We start from the raw sequence: 20,509 nt of genomic DNA, 5'->3' as shown, positions 1-20,509 counted from the left end.
CTCTGGGTCCCTAGCAGAGTCCGAATCTTGTCATATCACGTGCTCTCTGGTGACCTGGGGCAATGGGGCCTCCCTCCTCTCCGCGGTGGAAGGGGGCAGATGGTGCTGGCCACACCGAGGGTAACGCTGACTGGGCTGAGAACCTGCTGCTTTGAGGTGCACTCAGCACATATTAGCATGCTGCATGCTCACAGCAACCCAACAAGGCAGGAAGTGGTAATCCGGCTTACCTCGGCTCTCTGTTTACCCCTGTGGAGGCCACATCTGATGCTGTCCCTCCATTGTCACTTGGCCCATGAGAGTGTCTGTGGTTCCTCTGGGCATGTCCAGGCTGATGGCCTCAGGTGCTGAGCCCTGTGCCCGACTCTGCCCTCCCCAGGCTCAGCGCTGGCGCAGTGAGAACTTCGAGAGGCCCGTGGACCTCGAGGGCTCTGGGGACGATGACTCCTTCCCCGATGATGAGCTGGATGACCTCTACTCTGGGTCGGGCTCGGGCTGTAAGTACCCCCTTCCCTTTGCCTGCGTGTTGTGTCAGCAATGCCAGTCTGCCTCCAGTACCCCATCCGAGGCTGTGATGGCAAGGAAGAGGAACCCTCGCAGACTCAGTTAAACGGCGGGGGAGGGGAGGGGGAGATCAGGCAGGGGGAGCTCATGGACCTCAAGCACAGGAAGGGCAGGCCACTCTTCCTGGGGTGGAACCAGGGCCTTGAGGCCTCAGAGCCTAGCACTCCCAGCTCCCCACTGCTTCTGTCTCTGCGTCTCTCTGTGCACTGCTTGGGTGCCCTGCAGACCTCCGGCCTCTGTCAGGGAACACAGACGCCCCTCAGCAACCCAGTTTTCAGTACTGTTGTGACCACTTGGAGGAACTCAGTAGCCCCTTTTCAGTTGCAGTGGCCGATCCCCAGCAGAGACCATCTGATTGGCTCAGCTTAGGTCAGGTGGCCCCCTTCTGTCCAATCAGCAGTGGCCAAGGGCAGGGTTAGGGCAGTGATGGAAGACGGCAGGTGCCTCCAGTGGTGCCTGGGACAACCCAGTTCCGGGGCCCTGTCCAGAAAGGCCAATAGAGTAGCATGAGATCAGGGAGGCACACTGAGTTCGAATCCCAGTTTCGCTACTAAATAGCTGTGCCACCTTTAGCCGTTTTCCCTCTCTCAGTCTATTCTTATCTGTGAATGGTGATAAATATGCCTTCTTCTCAGAGCCTCTGGAAGGCTTCAGTTTAAGACATCAGGGTCTGGCACAGAGAAGGAGCTCTAAAAATGATAGTAAAAAGGGGTGTGTGTTGAGATCGGGCCCCCTGAGGGGGCAGGACGAGCCTAACGGATGGTAGGGGGTCTGTGCGCTTTGGAACTGGCCACCTACAGCTCCTTGCCTCTAGTCTTCCCACTTTAGCCCACTCCTGTAAGCCTCTTGTGAGTTATGAAATCTTCATGAAATCCATCCCGATGGGTCACATCTCTATGTCCAAACCTCCCTGGCTCCTCCCCACCCTTCCTCTGCCTAGTTTAGGCCCTTGGGAGCTGCTGTGGCTTCTCTCTCTCTCTCTCTCTCTCTCTCTCCTCATTTTCTCCCGAGGCCCTCCCTTCACTTGTCCTGGCTTGGAGTCCGGAGTGCTCAAGCATCCTCTGTGGGAGAGGCTTGTTCTCCCTCCTGCTCTCTGCCTGTGCCTCTGGGGGAGCCTTAGTTTACCCACCATGTGTGTTCATGTAGGTTGTACCCGTGTCTGACTCTTCCCAGAATGCCACTCCCCTCCTCCCCTCCTCCCTGCAACCTCCAGCAAGATTTGCAGCCAGTAGGGCCTGTGTTGCCACTGCCTGGATTCAACCTGCTGGAAGCTCCAGGCTGGGTGGGCTGGAATAGTCAGGGAAGACTTCCTGGAAGAGGTGGTCCCTTAGAATTTTTGGCTAGGCAGAGAAGAGTTGGGGAACATTCACTAGCTATCAGCCAACTGGCAACCGTTGGCTACATTGTGCCTTCCTCCTTTCCCTCATCTTGTCCTGGGAAAATTATGCAAAGTGTGAGGGTTGGGAGCCCCCCATCTTGATGGCTATTGCTTACCTGGGATCCTCATGCCCCTCAAATCACCCAGCTCCCTAGCTCTCTCCTCTCCTCCTCACCCCCCAGACTTCGAGCAGGAGTCGGGCATCGAGACAGCCATGCGGTTCAGCCCAGATGTGGCCCTGGCAGTATCCACCACACCCGTGGTGCTGCCCACCGTGGACATCCAGCCTGTGGACACCCCGTTTGAAGAGCTCCCCTCTGAGCGCCCCACCCCAGAGCCAGCCACCAGCCCCCCACTGGTGACAGAGGTCCCAGAAGAGCCCAGCCAGAGAGCCACCACCATCTCCACTCCTACGGCAACCACTGCTGCCACAGCCACAGGGACCCCAGCTGTGGCCACAGTGCCCGCCACAGTGGCCACTGCTGCCCCCAGCATCCCTGCAGCACCCCCTTCCACGGCCACCACCTCCATCATAAGGACCACCGGCATACGGAGGCTTCTGCCTCTTCCACTGACCACGGCAGCCACAGCCCGGGCCACCACCCCAGCGGTACCCTCACCTCCCACCACAGTGGCTGTCTTGGACACAGAGGCCCCAACACCCAGGCTGGTCAACACAGCTACCTCCAGACCAAGGGCCCTTCCCAGGCCAGCTACCACCCAGGAGCCTGACATCCCTGAGAAGAGCACCCTGCCCCTGGGGACCACTGCCCCTGGACCCACGGAGGTGGCTCAGGTGAGTGGGTGGGGAAAGGACAGGGAATCAGAGCAGAGGAGGGTGGGTCAGGGCCTGGGGGAGGGAGGATGGAGCTGGGCAGGGGTGAGATCTAGGAGGTTCTGGAGATGAGCCAGACAGGGATGGGGAGGGTGAGATAGGCATGAGGCCGGAGGACCAAGGCTGGGGGTGAGTTACAGGACGAGGACAGAGATTGAGGTGGATAGGGATGGAAGAGGGACCAGGCCTGGGTCTTTAGATGTTAGGACAAGACATCAATGGGGAAGGAGCTGGGTGAATGGGAGTGTTGATGTGGGGAGGGACCAGGGGCCTGTGTGTTTTGATTAAAAGCACAGACTCAGGAGCCTTGCAGCCTGGATTGGAATTCTTCCACTGCCATGTGCCTTCAGGAAGTCACTGATCCTTTTTATACGTTTGTTTCCTTATCTGTGAAAAGGAGAAAATAATAGAATGCAAATCACAGGGTTGTGAGAATTAAGTTTCCCGACATATCCAAAGCGCTTAGAACAGTGCCTGGCAATACTAAGTAAGCTAAAAGTTTCACTCTTGTTTTCATCGTCATCATCATCGTTGTTATTGTTACTATTCCATCTGAGGAGGATTAAGAGTGGGGCTGTGTGAGAGAAATACTGCAGCTTACGTTCGTGGAGTGCTGCCTGGGTGGCAGGCTCAGTGCTGCACACGTTACCTGTGCCATCTCCTCTCACCCTCACCCTCACCCCGCGGGGTGGCACTGCCGTCATCCTCCCTTAAAGGTGAGGCCCCTTTCCAAGGCTTCACAGGCAGCAATGGCAGAGTCAGGATTTGAACCTGGCAGTCAGCTCCAGAGCTCCTCGGGGTGTGTGTGTGTGTGTGTGTGTGTGTGTGTGTGTGTGTGTGTGTGTGTGTGTGTGTGTGTGTGTGTTCGGGGTATTATGGATGGGGAGGTTGAAGGGAAGAGGATGAAGATGTAAGGAATGCCGGGATGGGTAGGATCAAGGAAGTGGCAGAAGTAGCCTGGTCCCTGCTGGGTGTGCTGGGCAAGGAGGGCATGTAGGGACATTGATTGGGGTATTAAAGCCCTTTGCATCTGCCTCACAGAGGAGGGCCCTCAGGCTATGGGGCTGCCTTCAGGTCATCATCAGGCCCTCCGACTCCCCAGCCGGCCCCAGCAGGACGCAGGCCCTGCTCTTGGCTCCTCTGAGCACTCGGGACAACCTGGTGTTTCACAGATGCTTGGCCAGGCAGGCAGGGGAGACAGTGCTGGGGCACTGAGACCAGGTTGCTGGTGCAGCCTCTGCTCACGGCCTTTCCTCGGCCTGGACACCAGACCCACGCTCTCCATGCCCACTTGTGAAGCAGCTACATCCCTGCCATGATCCCACCTCTGGTCCTGCCTCCATGTGGTGGGAGCCATTGAGATTTGTGGTGCTCTTGGACTGACCTTCAGGCTAAGGGACTCACACCTGCCCTAGGCACGTGGATCCAGGATCAGGCCCACGTATTTAAGAGCTGCACCCAGCTGTCCCCAAGCAGCAGTCCCTGATAGGAACCCCCTAAGGATTGTTAGAAAGGCAGCTGGAGAAGGAAGTAATGGAGATGGGATGGGGACCGGGATGTGTCCAGGATGAGAATAGAGGCAGTGTAGTATAGTGGTTAGGAACACAGATTCTGGAGTTGGATAGATGTGGATTTTAGTTCTGCTTCTACCACTTACTAGCTGTGTGTCCTTGGGCAAGTCATTTAACCTCTCTGGGCCTATTTCCTGCTCTATAAATTAGGGGGTAATAATACCTCCTTTATGAGGATATTGTGAGGATAAAATGCCCATGATGTGCTTAGCACAGGGCCTGGCACATGGTGCACGCTTACTGAGTGTCAGCCCCACCAGGGAAGTGGCGTGGTGGCAGTGGGCTTGTGTGCATGTGTGTATGGCTGCACTGTGGCAGGGGGTGCTGGGGCCTGGCTCCTGAGTCATGCTACCCTCCCTACAGACCCCAACTCCAGAGTTCTTCCTGACCACGATCCGGGATGAGCCAGAGGTGCCAGTGAGCGGGGGACCCAGTGGGGACTTTGAGCTGCCGGAGGAAGAGACCACACAGGCAGACACAGCCAATGAGGTGGTGGCTGTGGGCGGGGCCGCGGCCAAGCCGTCACCTCCACCTGGGACGCTGCCCAAGGGTGCCCGCCCAGGCCCCAGCCTCCTGGACAATGCCATCGACTCGGGCAGCTCGGCGGCTCAGCTGCCCCAGAAGAGCATCCTGGAGCGGAAGGAAGTGCTCGTAGGTGAGACTTGGGACCTGGGAGGAGCCCAGAGGGGGCAGCTGGTGGGGCTTCAGTTTGCCCTCTATGAACCCAGGAGGGAGGGTAGGGTGTGGGTTTCCTAGGAGCCTAGTTTCCTAGGAAGGGGAAAGCTGGGGACTCGGGGACCCCAGGACGTACCCTCTGGTTCCTCTTCTGACCTTCCTTATCCCAGGGTCTGACCTCCATCCTACCTCCAGCACTTTCCTCAACACCCTCCGACCCCTCCTCAGACTCTGCCCTTGACCCCTGCTTCCCTGGACCATGCTGATTCACCCCTCCTGGACCGCAACCTCTGGATCCTAATCCCTGGCCCCATCCTTGGTTTGACCTGCTCCCACCCTTGATGCCAGCCCTGAGGACCTGCCCTTGGCCTTGTCTCCTGAAGAGTCTCTGGATTCATGGTCCAAACCCTGCTCCCCACTTAGGAGCGGTGTGGCCTCGGGCAGGTGCTTCACCATTCCAGGCTCCCTTTTCCTCATCTGTGGAATGGGGATAATCATTTTGCACTTAATCAATTCTAAGTGCACATCTGTTCATGTGTTAACCCTTCTGCAGTTGGGATGTGTCCTAGTTTAGATGGCAGAGATTTTTCCATCCTAAGGGTATATAAAATACTGGAGCATCTTCTGATTGATGGCATCTTACATTTGATGAGGACCGTAGCACAGCACCTCCCTCATAGCACTGTGTGAAGATTCCATGCATTCATGTGATGAGAACAGGTGATTAGAACAGTGCCAGGCTGCAGTGAGGGCTGTAAATGGCAGCCAGTGCTGGTGTTTTAGCATTGACTCCAAACTTCACTCCAACTCTGGTCTCAGGTTCAAGATTCCCAGCCCTCTCCCAACTCTTGCCCCCATCCCCCAGGGCCCTCTGCCCTCTCCTCATGCTCTAAGCTCGTCCCACCCTGCCTCTGGCTCTTGACCTCTGCCCTCTTCCTCCACAGCTGTGATTGTGGGCGGGGTGGTGGGCGCCCTCTTTGCCGCCTTCCTGGTCACACTGCTCATCTACCGCATGAAGAAGAAGGACGAGGGCAGCTACACGCTGGAGGAACCCAAACAGGCGAGCGTCACATACCAGAAGCCCGACAAGCAAGAGGAGTTCTACGCCTAGCGGAGCCAGAGTGCCTCCCTGTAGCCTCAGCGCCACCCCTGCGCCCACTCCCTGGTCCGGAGCCACCAGTCCCACCCTGGGACTGGGACTAGGCCTGGGAGGCAGCCTGGCCCCAGTTCATCTCTGCCACCCTCCCAAGGTCTGCCCAGACTGCCAGCTTCACACAGCTCTTCCCCAAGGGACAGGGGGCATTGCCATCTGCTCCAGACTGTGCCCTTATGAGCTCATCACTTGTCCGCCCCCACCAGCCTGGGGCTTTAGGACCTCATGTCAGGTGGACAGGAGGAAGGAAACTCCTGATAGGCTGGTGGAAGAAGGGGTGGGGTTTAAGCCCCAACCTGGCCCCACGGGGCTGACTGAGGTTTCCTTTTGGGGGCAGAGAGGCACTCAGGCTGGTTTCCAGGACAAGCATTTGGCAAACTCAGCCCTTGAAATCATTGAGACACTGCAACCTCTTGCTTCTGTCCCAGGCCCCCTCCCTTCCTGGGTGAGACAGTACCCCTCACCACCAACCTGTATTGTCCCGGCCTCTCTGGGGTTGTGGGGTCGTTTTCCCTCACCCTTGCCCAATGCACATGCACCCACAGGTTTCACCTCCTTCCCGGTCTGCCCCTGAAGAATTGACTTCCCGAGAGTGCACTGGCAGCCACCGGTGAGGAGGGGCTGGGCTGCTTGGACCTCCTTCCGAGTGGACTCTGCACAGACACTATCTCCCACATGGTCACACGTATTGTCACACACAGACAAAAGCACGCAGTGACAAAATTATATGCAATCTTGACCACCCAGCCAATCCAGACATGTCACAGACACACACGTTCTTCCAAAGAGGTTTATTCATTTCTTACGTGCCCCCAAATGCTTATGACAATGCAAGTCACTAATCATCGTTACCCAGTGGTGACGGTGTGGCCTGCCTCCCTCTCTGCCACACTCCTCCCACCCCCCACCCACCCATACACCTGACACCACACACGTTGCCTCCAGCTTTCAGGCTCACTGGGGAGGGTGCCATTAGGCCAGAACAATCAGCCCATATTGGGTCCCCTGAGGTGCCCTGTCACACTCAGCCCTCACGACACCCTCACCAACCACATTGCCACCGACCCCGGCAAGTCCGATGCAATCCCACGTGGCTGCACAGTCTCACCCACACAGCCCCGCTCTCACACTTGGACACTTGCCTTTCCTGGAATGAAGTGCGGTGTGGGGGCCATTGCCACAAGCCCCCTCAGGACGTTGCACACCTGCTGAGCCTGGCTTCACCCTGCCTGTTTCCCTCCTCTCTGTAGCCTGCAAAGGGCTTGCTTGGGGGCAAGTCCCCCACTTGCTGAGGAAGGCAGGCTGGTTCCCGGAATTCAGCCTTGGGCTGGGGAGGGGGCTTGGGTCCCCCGGGACCGAAGGCCCCAGGTGGGGAGGGAGCATGTGGTGGGGCTCCTGGGCTCCCTACATCCCCCCCCTGCTCTGAGCTGGGGTACGACTCTGCCTCCCAGGACACAAGCCTCCAAAGTGCCTGCGAGGGTGGGCCCTGCACCTGGGCCCTCTGCACCCTCTCCCTTTGGCCTTGCCGGGTCCACCTCAGCCCCACCCCTGGGCCCCTGGGGGCCTCCCGTGGACACCTGCCCATTCATTTGGCCAGACGACCTGGCGGTTGTCCTGGCTGCAGCTGGAAGCAGCCCATCCAGACGCGCTGCCCCAGGCCGAGGGCTGCAGGCAGGCTGGAGTCGGGGTGTCACAGGCCCCAGCCTGCCTCCCCCGTCTCTGTTACCCTTGCAGATGGAGCCTCTTATGTAGATACTTTAAATGTGGGGTCACAAATCTCCTATGGGGGGTGTGCTAGGTGGGGCCTCTTGGTGCCAAGGGATGTGGTCTGAGTTGTCATGGTCTGGGCCTCACACCCCCACCCCTTGCCGACAACCCAGATTAAAGTCAGGAGCCCGGGTTTTATTTCTGTTCCCTTTTCAAGACTTGCTGGCAATAGACTCGTGCAGGGTGAGGGCTGGGGGTGCCTGAGGCGGTGAGGGTGAGGTCCAGGGAGCTTTGCAGCCTGTCGTTTCCACTGTCCTACTCCCAGGCTGGGGCTCCATCTTTCAGACCTGCAGGCCCCCTTGGAAGGGCCTGGAGGCTGGTGAGGAACCTAGCTGGTCCCACTCTTTGAGGGGCAGGAGTAGGGGGAGGCCTCCTGGGCCCACAGTCTGTTGGAGGTGACCTGGCCTCAGTCATCCCTGGAGTGTAAGGGCTGGGGGATAGGAGAGACCAAAGTCCCAGCCTCCCTCTACCCTGCTTCCTGGCAGGCTGCTGTCTTGGGGCAGCAGCTCTGGTGAGAAGGCCTGGGCAGGCCAAGGCTGAGAAGCCAGGGAGCAAGAAGGAGAGAGGATCTGGACCACCCAGGGGAGCTCTGGGATGCTGGGACTGGGGTAAGAGACCCAGCAGTGGGCACAGCCTCGGCATGGGGCTGGAGCCCGTGGTGGGTGCAGGGTCGAGCACAGGATGGCTGAGCAGGGCGTAGGCTGGCTGGAGTGGGCTCAGAGGGGCTGCATGGGTCCAGCCTGGCCCCAGCAGGCCTAACTCCTCATGCTCTGTGGGCTGGCTTCTAACTTGGGGCCTCCTGGCACCGGCCTTTTCTCTGTGTCCTTAGCATTTGCGAGAAGAGGCCGAGGGCCTCGTTCATGGAGCCCTGGAACCAAGAAAAATGTCCAGGCTTTACCTTCATGAAGTTTCACACCATCCGATCAGCCCAAATCCATCCCAGCCAGCCCAAGTCCAGCGCAGCAATCCCAGAGGGGGCGGTACAAAGGACGAGCTGGAGCTCTCACCCTGCCTGGATACATGGTGTGATGTGTGCAGGCTCTGCCCAAATATGTCCCCAGCCACCCCGGTGCTCCTGGGGAGGGCGTCCTGCAGGGCCCTGGCATTGCCGGGAAACATGGCCAATTCCAGAGGAAGAGGGAGCTTGTGTGCTTGACAGCCTCTGGGGCCTCAGCTGCCAGAGAGTGCAAGGCGGGCTGGGGCCACCCCTCAGCTGTGACTCCTAGAGCCCAAGCTCTGTCTCCCCAGGGGGCCAGAGGGGATGCCTCCCCTGAAGGGTTGGTCCCCTTGTTCGGAAGCAGATGGGTGGTCACCGGGGCCGGGCCGGGCAGGTCAGCCCCTCCTGGGGTTGGCAAAGCCATCTGTCCAGGCTTCCTGGACAGATGGGGTCCTGGGCACAGGGAGCAGACACACCTCTGCCTCATGGTAACAGGAGTGGGCACTGCCTACTTGGCGCTCCTGAATTTCTTCTCCTGACAGCCACCACCCTGGACTTGCTTCCCCAGGCCTCCTGCCTGTAAATAGAAGCCCACAGACTGTGTACAGATTTACAGAGATGCCGAGGCTGGGCCCCAGAGTTGCCATCTAAGGGCTGATGGCCCCAGCATCCCCCGGGTGCCCACCAGGCAACTCAGCGCACCAGCCCCAGCGTGGCGAATGCATGTAAATATTTTTCGTAGGCAGCAGTGTGGCTCCAGAGAGCCCCCTGAAGACAGTGTCCCTCCTGTGCGTCCTCTCTCCTATACAGATCCCTCCAAGAACCGGGCCTGGGGTGCGGGGAGTTTGTCCTTCCCTCCCCCAGGCCTTCCCTGCCCCTCCTCTCCCTCATAACCTGTTTATTAACCATACCTGTCCTGAGTTCATGGCCAAAACTTTAAATACGAAAAAGCGGTGGAAAAAGACTGGAGAAAGAAACCAAGGCACCTGCCCCACTGTGGGTGCTCACCTGTCCCAGCCTTGTGAAGGAACTGTGGTTTTTTTTTTTGTTTGTTTGTTTTTTTAACACTTCCTGTGCTGTGCCCATTTATAAGAGGAAATAAAATTAAACCGAAATGATGCACTGTGGTCAGAGCGTGAGATAAGCATGGAGGTCATTTGGGGAGGGGCAGCCCGCGGTCCCATTTGGGCCTCAGCCACATCCCCCTTTAAATGAAATTGAGAAGCAAGCAAAGGAAATTGACCGACAGCCCCTCGTGGGAACCATTACGGTAAAAGCTGCTCTAGGTTGAGAGTGTTTGGGAGGCCATGGAGCTGACTGCGGCGAGGCTGAGTGGGCGCTGCGGTTGGGCGGTGCCAGGCTGTGGTGGCACCGGGGGCCCTGTGGTCCAGCCCCAGGGGAAGAAGAACTGTGGTTTCCAGCCACAGGAGAGAATCTTGGGACCGCAGGATATTGGAACTGGACTGGCCAAGGTGAGATGTCTTTGGGGTCTGAAGGGCCTGGTTTCAAGCCCAGGTGACGTTTCCTAGCTCTGACTCTGGAGGAGCTACTTGGCATGAGGCTCAGTGTTCTTACCTGAGAAATGGGGTAAGCATTAACAACATCCCCAAGGACTATGTGCGGAGGAACACTCAGCACGGTCAACCTCAGCTCACAGGGTCTTGGATGATGGCGTTGGGACAGAACCGAACCCGGGACAGGAGTTCCGTGGCCTGGAAGCCCAGATGATCTCCTGGGATCACAGGGTCATGGAGCTGGGAGGGCCTTAGAGCCAGCCCTGGGCCCCTTGGGGTAGAAATCCCTTCTTCAGTGCCTCTTGGGGGACTTCCCTGCCCCTGCCAGCACACCTCTTATGACAGGGGCTTGGTGCATCCTGGGGACCAGGTCACTCTGCCTGTTGAGAAGTCCTTTATTTTTAGCCAAAATCTGCCTCTCTTGTGTTTCCTTTCTCTGGTCTTTATTCTCCTCTGGAGGCACGCAGGGCTCTGCCCCCTTGCCATGGGATAGCTACAGGCATGAGTGTCATGGTCAAAACCCTTCCTCCTCCAAAGAAAACCTCTCCATGTCCTCTAGAGATTTATTCATCTTAAAATGTGATACTCACACAGGGTCCTGATGGTTCTGGGGTGGGTTGGAGGCTGAGGCCCCTGGATGTGATACAAGATCCTACCCATCCTGCCCTCCCTTCACTAAAGTTTCTTGAGTGCCCCCAGGTGCCATCCTGGTGAGCACTTAATCTACTCGGGAGAGAGCTAAAAACCAGGGTCTCATGACTATGTAATGACACTGGTCTGCGGTGGGTGTGTTTCCTCAGCCACCACCTCCAACCACCCCCCGCCAAGCATTCCCCTCACTGCCGGACAATTCAGGGACAGAGCCCCAAGGCCTGGGTCCTCACTGTGGGACCTCAGACCATGTGTGCCCTGACAGTCTCAGGCTGCACGGCTATAAAATGGGGTGAAGGGGCCAGCCTCGCCATGTTGAGGTTCTCACAGAGGCCTGGGCCCCAGTTAGAAGCCTGCCATGACATGAGGGGTGGTTTTGCTACCATTCAAGTCCCAGCTCCTGACATGGTCCCTCCTTCAGGGAGTTTTGGAAGTTGATTCCATCCTCTCTGAGTTCCTATAGCCTGGAGTTATCTTCCCACCTGCAGGGCCCCCACCACCTTCTCATCTGAATTCAAGTGACCTGCATCATATTGTGTTCTCAGCCTGGAAGAGTAAAAAGAGTCTGATCCTGGAGTCGAGTGGACTCAGCTGTGTGCACTTGGGCACAATGCTGTACCTCTCTGAGCCTGTTTCCTCATGTGCAAATGTGGACAATAAGGTCAATATTTGGAGACTCTTGTGAAGATTAAATGAGATAACATATTGAAAGCAACTAGCATGGAGCTTGGCATATGTGGCACCCAGCTGCTGGACTTCAATCCCTCTTTGTACAATCAGTCTTTAACAGGCAAACCTTTACTCAAATCCCAACTCCACCACTGATTAGCTATGAGACCTTGGGCGGGTTATTCAGACTCCTAGTGCTCAGTCTCCTCACCTGTAAAATGGGCTAATAGTGCCTGCCTCATATGCGTGGTGTTCAGAACCATGCCTGGCATACAGTAGGTGCTATATAACTGGGATATTATTCGCATTGTTGTTGTTGCTGTTGCTGTCATTATCTGCAGGGTCCAGCCTGCTGCCTGTTGAATGAGTAAATGACAAGGAATCTGGGTAGAAATCAAAATATCAGTGTCAGCTCTGGAGTGAACTATGACTTAGGCTGAGGCTTGTCAGAGCTGAGGCTGATGCCTGGAAATCATCCATGTAGGTTGTACAGATGGGCTGGAAGCTGCTGGGAGTTGGAGCATTTCTCTCTGGGCCCCTTGGCCCAGGGATGAGCAACAAACAGAGGGGGAAGGAGGAAGAATAGCTGATTGTTTCCTGAGGCCCATGGGGTTGCAGTCTCCTGCCAAGCTGCCCCAAGAACAGAGTGTGCTCAGCTTCCGAGCGCCGCCCACCCTGTCTCTGCTGGCCTGAGGGTGGGCTTGGGACAGACCGAAGGTCCAGGTTTATTACCGCCAGAGCTGCAAGCCTTATCCACACTCAGGGAAGAAGGAGGCTGGGCCAGAGAGCAGACAGCAGAAGGGATGGGTGAGGCACTGACTGCCAGGCACCGTGAGATGGGCTCGTCTCACATTAGCTCATTTTAGCCTCGTGCAGGTCTGCCCCCCTGACTGGTTTTTGCAAATGAAGAAAGCAGAGGGCTTCCCTGGTGGCACAGTGGTTAAGAATCTGCCTGCTAATGCAGGGGACACGGGTTTGAGCCCTGGGCCGGGAAGATCCCACATACCGCAGAGCAACGAAGCCCGTGCGCCACAACTACTGAGCCTGCGCTCTAGAACCCGCGAGCCACAACTACTGAAACCTGTGTGCCTAGAACCTGTGCTCCTCAACAAGAGAAGCCACCACAATGAGAAGCACCGCGCACCGCAACGAAGAGTAGCCCCCACTCACCACAACTAGAAAAAGCCCGCGTGCAGCAACGAAGACCCGATGCAGCCAAAAAAAAAAAAAAAGCAGAAACCTGAGGCCATAATGCTATTAAAAGGTGTAGTGGGATTCGAGTGTGAGTTTCCACATGGAGTCAATGTTCTTTCAGTTCCACCACCCTTTCCTCCCTCTACTGTTAGTTAGTTGTGTGAGCGTAGGCAGGTTACTAAGCTTCTCTGAACCTCAATTATATCATCAGAAAAACAGATGCACAGGGTATTGAAAGGCTTGAAAGTTACGTTAACACATGACAATTGTGGGTGCCTTCCAATTGTCAGAGCCCATTCACAGACATTATCTCACTTAATTCTTGGAGAGAATGATTCCCCTGCTTTACAGATAAAGACACTGACCCTGTGACCAAATCCACATTGTGGGACCCTTCTTTGGGACAAACCACCCAGCTTCTTCAACTAATAAATTGTAAGGAAGGGGAAAGGAAAAGAGATGGAGAGGGATTTTATAGATAAGCTTAAAAGGCGTGTTAACCAATCCATGTGGGAACTTGATTTGGATGCTGATTCAAACAAATTCTAAAAACAAGAGCTAATTATGGGGCAAGTGGAAATGTGAACATTGAATGAATATTTGTCATAAAGGAATCATTGTCAATGTTCTTAGATGTGATAATGGCCCTGTAGTTATGTGTTTTTTTTTTTAAAGAGTCTTTATCTTCATACAGACTGAAATTTTGGCAGATGAAGTGATGGGATGTCTGGGATTGGCTTAAAAAATATGGGGAGGAGTGGGTGGGAGAACGGAGGACATAAGATGGGACCTAGGTTGATAATTATACAAGTTGAGTAGTAGGCATATAGGGGGCTCATTATATTATTCTGTCAGCTCTAACTTTAAATGTTAAATTCTTCATAATAAAATGTTAACAAAAAGAAATTGATTCCCAGGGAGCATGAGGACTTCCCCACCACCGCCCCGCTGGGAAATGCAGAGCTGGGTCTTCTGACTCCAAGCCCAGGCCCCCTGGCCCTCACCCTAGCCCTGCTGTGGACTCCTGGAATGTCATATTCTCCCTGGCTTGATGTCGTCCACTCCCAGATGGCCAGCGCCTTCAGGGGCCCCGCTCCCTCCCCTTTTATGGAAACTGGCTCTTCTGAATGGCTCTGATGAAGATATTCACATGAAACTGTTCTGATAAAGAAATTCACATGAAACTGTTCTGATGAAGAAATTCACATGAAACGGTGATGAGTGACAGTGGCTTCAGCTATTGCCTCCTCCAGAGGTATTTGCCTTCTGGCAAAGAGAGTAAGAGAAATGGCCCTTCCGGAGTGGGTGTCACAGCTCACAGAGCACGTGTCACAGCTCACAGAGCACGTGTCACAGCTCACAGAGCACATGTCACAGCTCACAGAGCACTTTCCAGGGAACCCTTGGCCCTGCTTACTGTCCACATCAGTCCTGGGAGGTGGATTGGTTGGGGAGGATGACTCCTCCCACTCTGAAGGACATTGAACTTGGTCATTTCTCCCCATTTTCATGGCTCTGGCCAAGTCTAGACATTTATTATGTCTTGCTGGAAATACTGAAAGAGAGTGGAGAGATGTGGGTTCTCCACCAGCCTCAGCAAGTTCTTCCTGGATTGTCCTGGGGAAGCCACTTGGCTCCTGAGTCTGGCTTCCTCCTCTGTCTAATGGACACAGTGAAGGCCACTGAAGAATTTGTGGGGATCCAAAGAGCAGGCACATCTAAGTGTCCAACACAATGGCTGACACACAGCAGGGGCACAACAGTAAGAGTGATGGTCTTCACAATAATGACAACCACAGAACACGTGGATTGTACTTACCACATGCTGGGCATGATCTAAGCATTCAAAAAAATGCGTGGCATTTAGAAAAGTGCCTGGCAAGTGCTATATAGGTATTTATTAAATAAAATAATTTTGCATTATTACCATATTTAATGCTAAGAACTGAATTGTTTTCCCCGGCATAATTCATATGTTGAAGCCCCAACCCCCAAGGCAACAGTATTTGGAGATGGGGCCTCTAAGGAAGTAATTAAGATTAAATGAAGTCATAAGAGTAGGGCCCTGGTCCAATAGGGTTGGTGTCCTTACCTTATAAGAAGAGACCCTAAAGAGACTGTGTGCCCCCCTCTCTGTGAGCACATAGGAAAGGCCCACATGAGGGCACAGTGAGAAAGTGGCCGTCTGCAAGGCAGGAAGAGAGACTTCACTAGAAACCAACCACGTTGGCAGCTTGATCTTGGACTTCCAGCCTCCAGAAGTGTGAGAAAATAAATGTCTCTTGTTTAAGTCAGTAAACCCAGTCTTTGGTATTTGGTGATGGCAACCCAAGCAGACTAACACATTTAATCTTTACAAAAACTCTGAGAGGCTGTAGGTACTCTTATTACTCTCATGTTTACAGATAGGGAGACTGATGCATGGAGATTCTGAGAAGGCTAAGGGTGTAGATAAGAAAATGGTAAAACCTTTGACCAAGAAAAACTTTGGTCAAGAAAACCTTGACCCCTCTCCACCCTTCTCTTGGCAAACTCCTATAGGTCCTTCAAAGCCCTACTCCAAAATCACCCCCTCTGGGAACTCCCAGGCAGCGTTAGTCGTTGGGGCTGGAAAGGGCGGGAAGAGAGGCCAGGAGGAAATACTTAGACCTGGAAAAGTGGAGGATCGAGAGAAGGCAGGGCCTGTTGGAGGCGGTCGGATGAGTGAGGTGGGAACAAGAGAACTGCAGGGAGGGAGGCAGGCTTGTGAGAGAGTCCCTGGGTTGGCTGTTGGGAAGGTATGAAGGGGGAAGTTCTTAGTCCTCCTTCCTATCATGGGTGCCTCTGTCTTGTGTCTTGTTCTTCAAGGCCCCGCTCAGCCTCTAGCTTTCTCGGGGTTAGCTGTGTTGCATACAAGTTAAGAAATGGACTGGGGCCACGCTGTTCTGGTTTGAATCCTGGCTCCTCTAGTTATCAGCTATGTAATCTCCAGCAATTCATTTACCCTCCCATACCTTAGTATCCTATGGGGATGAAATGGAGGAGAATCATAGTACCCATCTCATAGAATGGTCCTGAGGTTTAATTAAGTTAATACATGGCACATAGAAAATGCTTGATAAATATTAGCTCATAACATCATCTTGGATGACTCCACTTCATGGTGCTCTCTTTCCCCTGAATTCCAATGAGCTTAAGTATAAACCATGCAAGTCAACCCAACAGCATTGATAATAACAATGAACCATTACAGGGCACTCACTCTTGGCCAGGTTCTATGCCTGGGCCTTTATACACAGTGTTCCATTTAGATGTTGTAATCACCTCATGAGGTCGATACTATTAATATGCCCATTTTACAGATCAGAAAACTGAGATCTCTTTAAAATGTGCCTAAAGTTACATAGCTAACACATGGCAGAATGAGGATTTGAACCTAGGCAATCTTAACTCAAGCCCATGTGATTCATTCTAGTTTGTTAATCATTCATCCAATATTGATAGAAGCCTACTTTGTGCCCGCCACAGTGCTAGGTACTAGGGATATGGAATTAAAAGACACACAGTCCTGGCCCTCAGGGAACTCACAGGCTGGGGTGGAGAAGACAGACCTGGAATCAGATACCTGAGAATACTCATGACATGGAAGGAACAGGGCTGAGCCTCACATCTGCATTAGATTCACTAGAGGCTATGTTTTATTTGCTAACAATTATTGGGCATTTGAGCTATATAATAAATAATGCTCTCTCTTCCCAAAGACAAGGCAGACAGATTTCTAGAGTGAAAAAAATGACATAAAAAGCACAGCTTTGACATTATTTTTAGACTTCCAAGTAAATCTGAATCTGAAGTTGTTGGATATGAGTATTGCTGGCATTGTGGTTAATCAACTACAGTTCTTAGAAAGCCCCTGCACTCTGGTAACCACCAGTGCTTTCTAACGGGCCCGGGCAAATTAAGCTAACTTCTGTCTGACGTGAGGGATGCACGGTAAGTTAGAATTCAATGATGCCAGGTGATGCAGGTACAGAGGAGGGAACAATGAACTTCTGGGAGTACAGAGGAGGGAACAATGAACTTTGGGGCTTCCAGGAGGAGGAAATATTTGGCTTGAGGGTTTTTTCATTAATTAGTTCATTTTTTTCATTAATTTATAGTTGCATTGGGTCTTTGTTTCTGTGCGCGGGCTTTCTCTAGTTGCGGCGAGCGGGGGCTACTCTTCGTTGCGGTGTGTGGGCTTCTCATTGCAGTGGCTTCTCCTGCTGTGGAGCACGGGCTCCAGGCACGCGGGCTTCAGTAGCTGCATTACGTGGGCTCAGTAGTTGTGGCTCACGGGCTCTAGAGCGCAGGCTCAGTAGTTGTGGCGCACCGGCTTAGTTGCTCTGCAGCATGTGGGATCTTCCCGGACCAGGGATCAAACCTGTGTGCCCTGCATTGGCAGGCAGATTCTTAACCACTGTGCCACCAGGAGAGTCCCTTGGTTTGAGTTTTGAAGGCGATATAGGAGTTCTTTGTGAAAAGAAGACGGGAAATACTCCTCGAGTGAGGGGGAAAGAGTGAGAAAAGCACCCCAGGATGTTTGGGAATGGATGGAAATCAAGTGAGGCTCAATGTTGCATTTAAAGGGGTTGGCAAGGGCAAGAGAATAGCTGGGCCTGGGTCAGAGAGGGCCTTGAATGCCGTGTTCAATGGCTTGGATTTTACTCTATAAACATTGGTGTGTGTGTGCGCGCGTGCATGGAGCTTTTTAGAGAGTGATATGATCAGATTTACGGTTTGTAAGCATGGCTCTGGCAGCCTGCAGGGAGAGAGGTGAGAAGTTGGTACCAGGGCAATCAATTCCCCAACCAGATTGTAAGTTTCTTGGGTGCAGCAAAGGTCAATATCTCTCCTTCTGGTATTTTCCATAACACCTAGCAGGTGTGGGGCGTGCAGCTGGTGCTCAACAAATGCCTGGTGTATGAAATCCATGCATGTCCCAAGACGTGCATGCATGCAGATGGATTTTAGTAGCACCCAGAGCCTGCCTGTGGCGCTGTCCATGGTACTAACATGCTCTCTAAGGCTGCAAACCCCAGTGGGCTCCCTGGTGGCAGCTTGGGGTGTGTGTGTGTGTGTGTGTGTGTGTAATGAGGTGGGGGAGGAGACCTTCAACATCTGTCTCTTGGGATCAAGGCAGGGTCCAGTTGCTCCAGCCTCAGAAGGGCCGCCTCAGTGCCCACATAATCTGGGAGGAAGATCCCCACTTCTCCTGGTCAAGCCTTAGTGCATGGATCTGAGGCAGGAAATGAAGCCAGACAGAAAAGGTGGGACCAGAGGTAGGGATGGTCTTGAATGTCATGCTTGAGGGTCAAGATCTGTAGAAAGAGAGTGACAAGGTCACATGTGTGTTCCTGAAAGACCACTCTGGTGGTAGCAGGAAGGATGGATTGGAGAGGAAAGGAGGCTCTGGAATCTCTGAGTCCCACATTAGTATTCAATGTCATGCGACAGAACTTCAGAAAGAGAGGGAATCAGTGAATTTTAGAATAACCAGGCAGGTCTTCCTGGAGGAGGTGGGGCTTGAGCTGGCCCTTGAAGGATTCTTAGAGAAAGAGGAAGAGGGGTATGCCAAGCAGGGCATGAGCAAAGGCAGAGAGGTCAGACTGGCTAAGAGAATGAAGAGACACCTGCCTTTCTCTCTGCTCCCCACCTCCTTGCTGGGGCCCTTCTGAGCAGGGAAGGGGCTGCTCTGAGACTGAACTCAGCTGTATTTCTGGGTGTCTCTGGCTGAGGGAGGGGGCGATCTGGATGCAGCCTCGAAAGGTCCTTCCATTGTGTGAAAGACGGGGCCAGGGCAGCGGAGGCGGGTCCATGGAACCCTTTGTCTGGGAGCCACCCCCCAAGCACTCCGGCGGCCTCCACGGTCCTTGCTGGCTTTGGACCCAAGGCCTGTCATAGAGGCAGGTTGTTCCGCCTCGGCTGGCCCTGATGTCATAGCGGAGGGAGGGGGCGGGGGCAGCGGGTGGACACTGGTGGCTTTCAAGGCTGACTGAAGGCTGACAAATTGCCTCTTGCCCTTGAGGTTCAATGAATCACCAATTCATGAAATCCTTTAACATTACGATTCACAGACAGATGGATGGAACCTTCCAGCACCTGAGAATTCTAGAATAATGGAATCTTTTCAGACTCTTTTTAAGATCAGGGTCTTTCATAACAGACCCTGTGGGAATCATAGAATCCTGTAGGGTAACAGAATCTTAAAAATCATAGACTCTTTTAATATCTTCCTTTTAGGGTTGCGGTCGGCATAAAATGAGATATTACATGGCCAACACATAGACCAGTCCTGGAATGTTGTAAATGCTCCCTAAGTGTCCGCTCTTGTCTCCATTTTGAGGAAACTCAGGCCCGGAGAGGTGATGTGACTTCCCCAGGGGCACGCAGCTAGGAAGTCAGTGGTGACACAGAATGGCCATGGCCTGGAGGGAACCCCAGGTGGTCTGGGACCCTCTGATGCTGAACACCCCCATGTCTGAGCCAGCTGATTCTGGGTCTGAATCAGGGTCTCCGAGCAAGAGGCTCCTTGGTGGGGGTGAGGGTGGGAGGCGGGGAAGAGATGGCCAGGAATCCAGGCTTTGAGCTAGCCCTCGCTCTCCGCATCGATGCCTGTGTGATGTGGGGCAAGTCTCTTAATCTCTTTGGGTCCCAGTTTCTCCATCTTTAAAAGAGGAATAAGATTTCCTTGCCTGCTTCCATCCCGGGGGAGCAGTATGACAGGCTCTCAAGTTAGACAGCCCATGGCCCGCAGGTCCTAGCTGTGTGTTCCTGGGCGAATGACATCACTTCTCTAAGCCCATTTCCTCACGAGTGCGGTGGGGAGAAGGAGGATTCGAATCGCCGTGAGGATTGAATGAGCTAATGCTCTGAAAGGCAGCATCAGGACCCAGCTCTGCCGCTCATGGGTCAGTGATTCAGCCAAGGCTGAAAGTTACTTCAGGTGCCTCAGTTTCCTCGGCTGCAAAATGGACATGACAGGAATGCTCATTTAAATTAAGTGGGTTAAAACAAGTGGAGCACTTAGACCGGGGCCTGGCAAGCAGGGAGTGCTTAATGAGTAGCCACTATCCTTGTCATTGATACAATGTGAGGCTCAGCCGTGGTGAGCAATTACTGGTGGTCAGCGAGGAGCTTGGAAAGGGTTGCAAAACTGTGTGTGTTTGCGTGTGCACGAGCGCGCGTGTGTGTGCCTGAGTGTGTGTGATGATGCTTATTAAAAGCAGAGCCTGCGGCCCAGAGTTGAGCTGTGTGCCGGGAATAGCAGCTTCTCCTGGCGGCCTCCCAGGGGACGGGAGTGTAATGAGTGTTTACAGAGCCCCCACCAGGCAGAGATGAGAGGCACAGAGGAGCCAGCTCAGAGCCAAGCAGCGGCTGGGAGCCCAGTGTTATTATATTAACAAGCATCAGGGTGATGATTACCATTAATGAGATTATTCACCAGGCAGCCTCCTCCCTCCCCAGGCCTCCTGCCTCAGGCAGGTGAGGCTGACAGACATTCTCTGCCCCGTCCCTCTCTGTCTTGGGAGAAGAGGAGAGGATTCCCTGGTGCCATGCATGGTGCTGAGTCCGTGGCATCT

At 53.9% G+C, this 20,509-nt stretch overlaps 1 protein-coding gene across 1 annotated transcript in view; it reads left to right on the top strand.

Moving 5' to 3' along the window:
• SDC3 (syndecan 3) overlaps nt 1-9,998 on the top strand; it is a 37,672-nt gene extending 27,674 nt beyond the window's left edge. Inside the window, exons 2-5 of the mRNA XM_036874614.1 lie at nt 380-497; nt 2,125-2,738; nt 4,712-5,003; nt 5,968-9,998. Coding sequence (XP_036730509.1) covers nt 380-497; nt 2,125-2,738; nt 4,712-5,003; nt 5,968-6,134 — 1,191 coding nt within the window. The 3' untranslated portion in view covers nt 6,135-9,998. The remainder of the gene's footprint in view (nt 1-379; nt 498-2,124; nt 2,739-4,711; nt 5,004-5,967) is intronic.
• The last annotated feature ends 10,511 nt before the right edge of the window (nt 9,999-20,509 follow it).

This window comes from Balaenoptera musculus, chromosome 1 (assembly GCF_009873245.2).
Source record: "Balaenoptera musculus isolate JJ_BM4_2016_0621 chromosome 1, mBalMus1.pri.v3, whole genome shotgun sequence".
Classification (NCBI taxonomy): Eukaryota; Metazoa; Chordata; class Mammalia; order Artiodactyla; family Balaenopteridae; genus Balaenoptera; species Balaenoptera musculus.
Note: the sequence above shows the minus strand (reverse complement) of the source record. Positions and strands in the feature narration are given on the sequence as shown.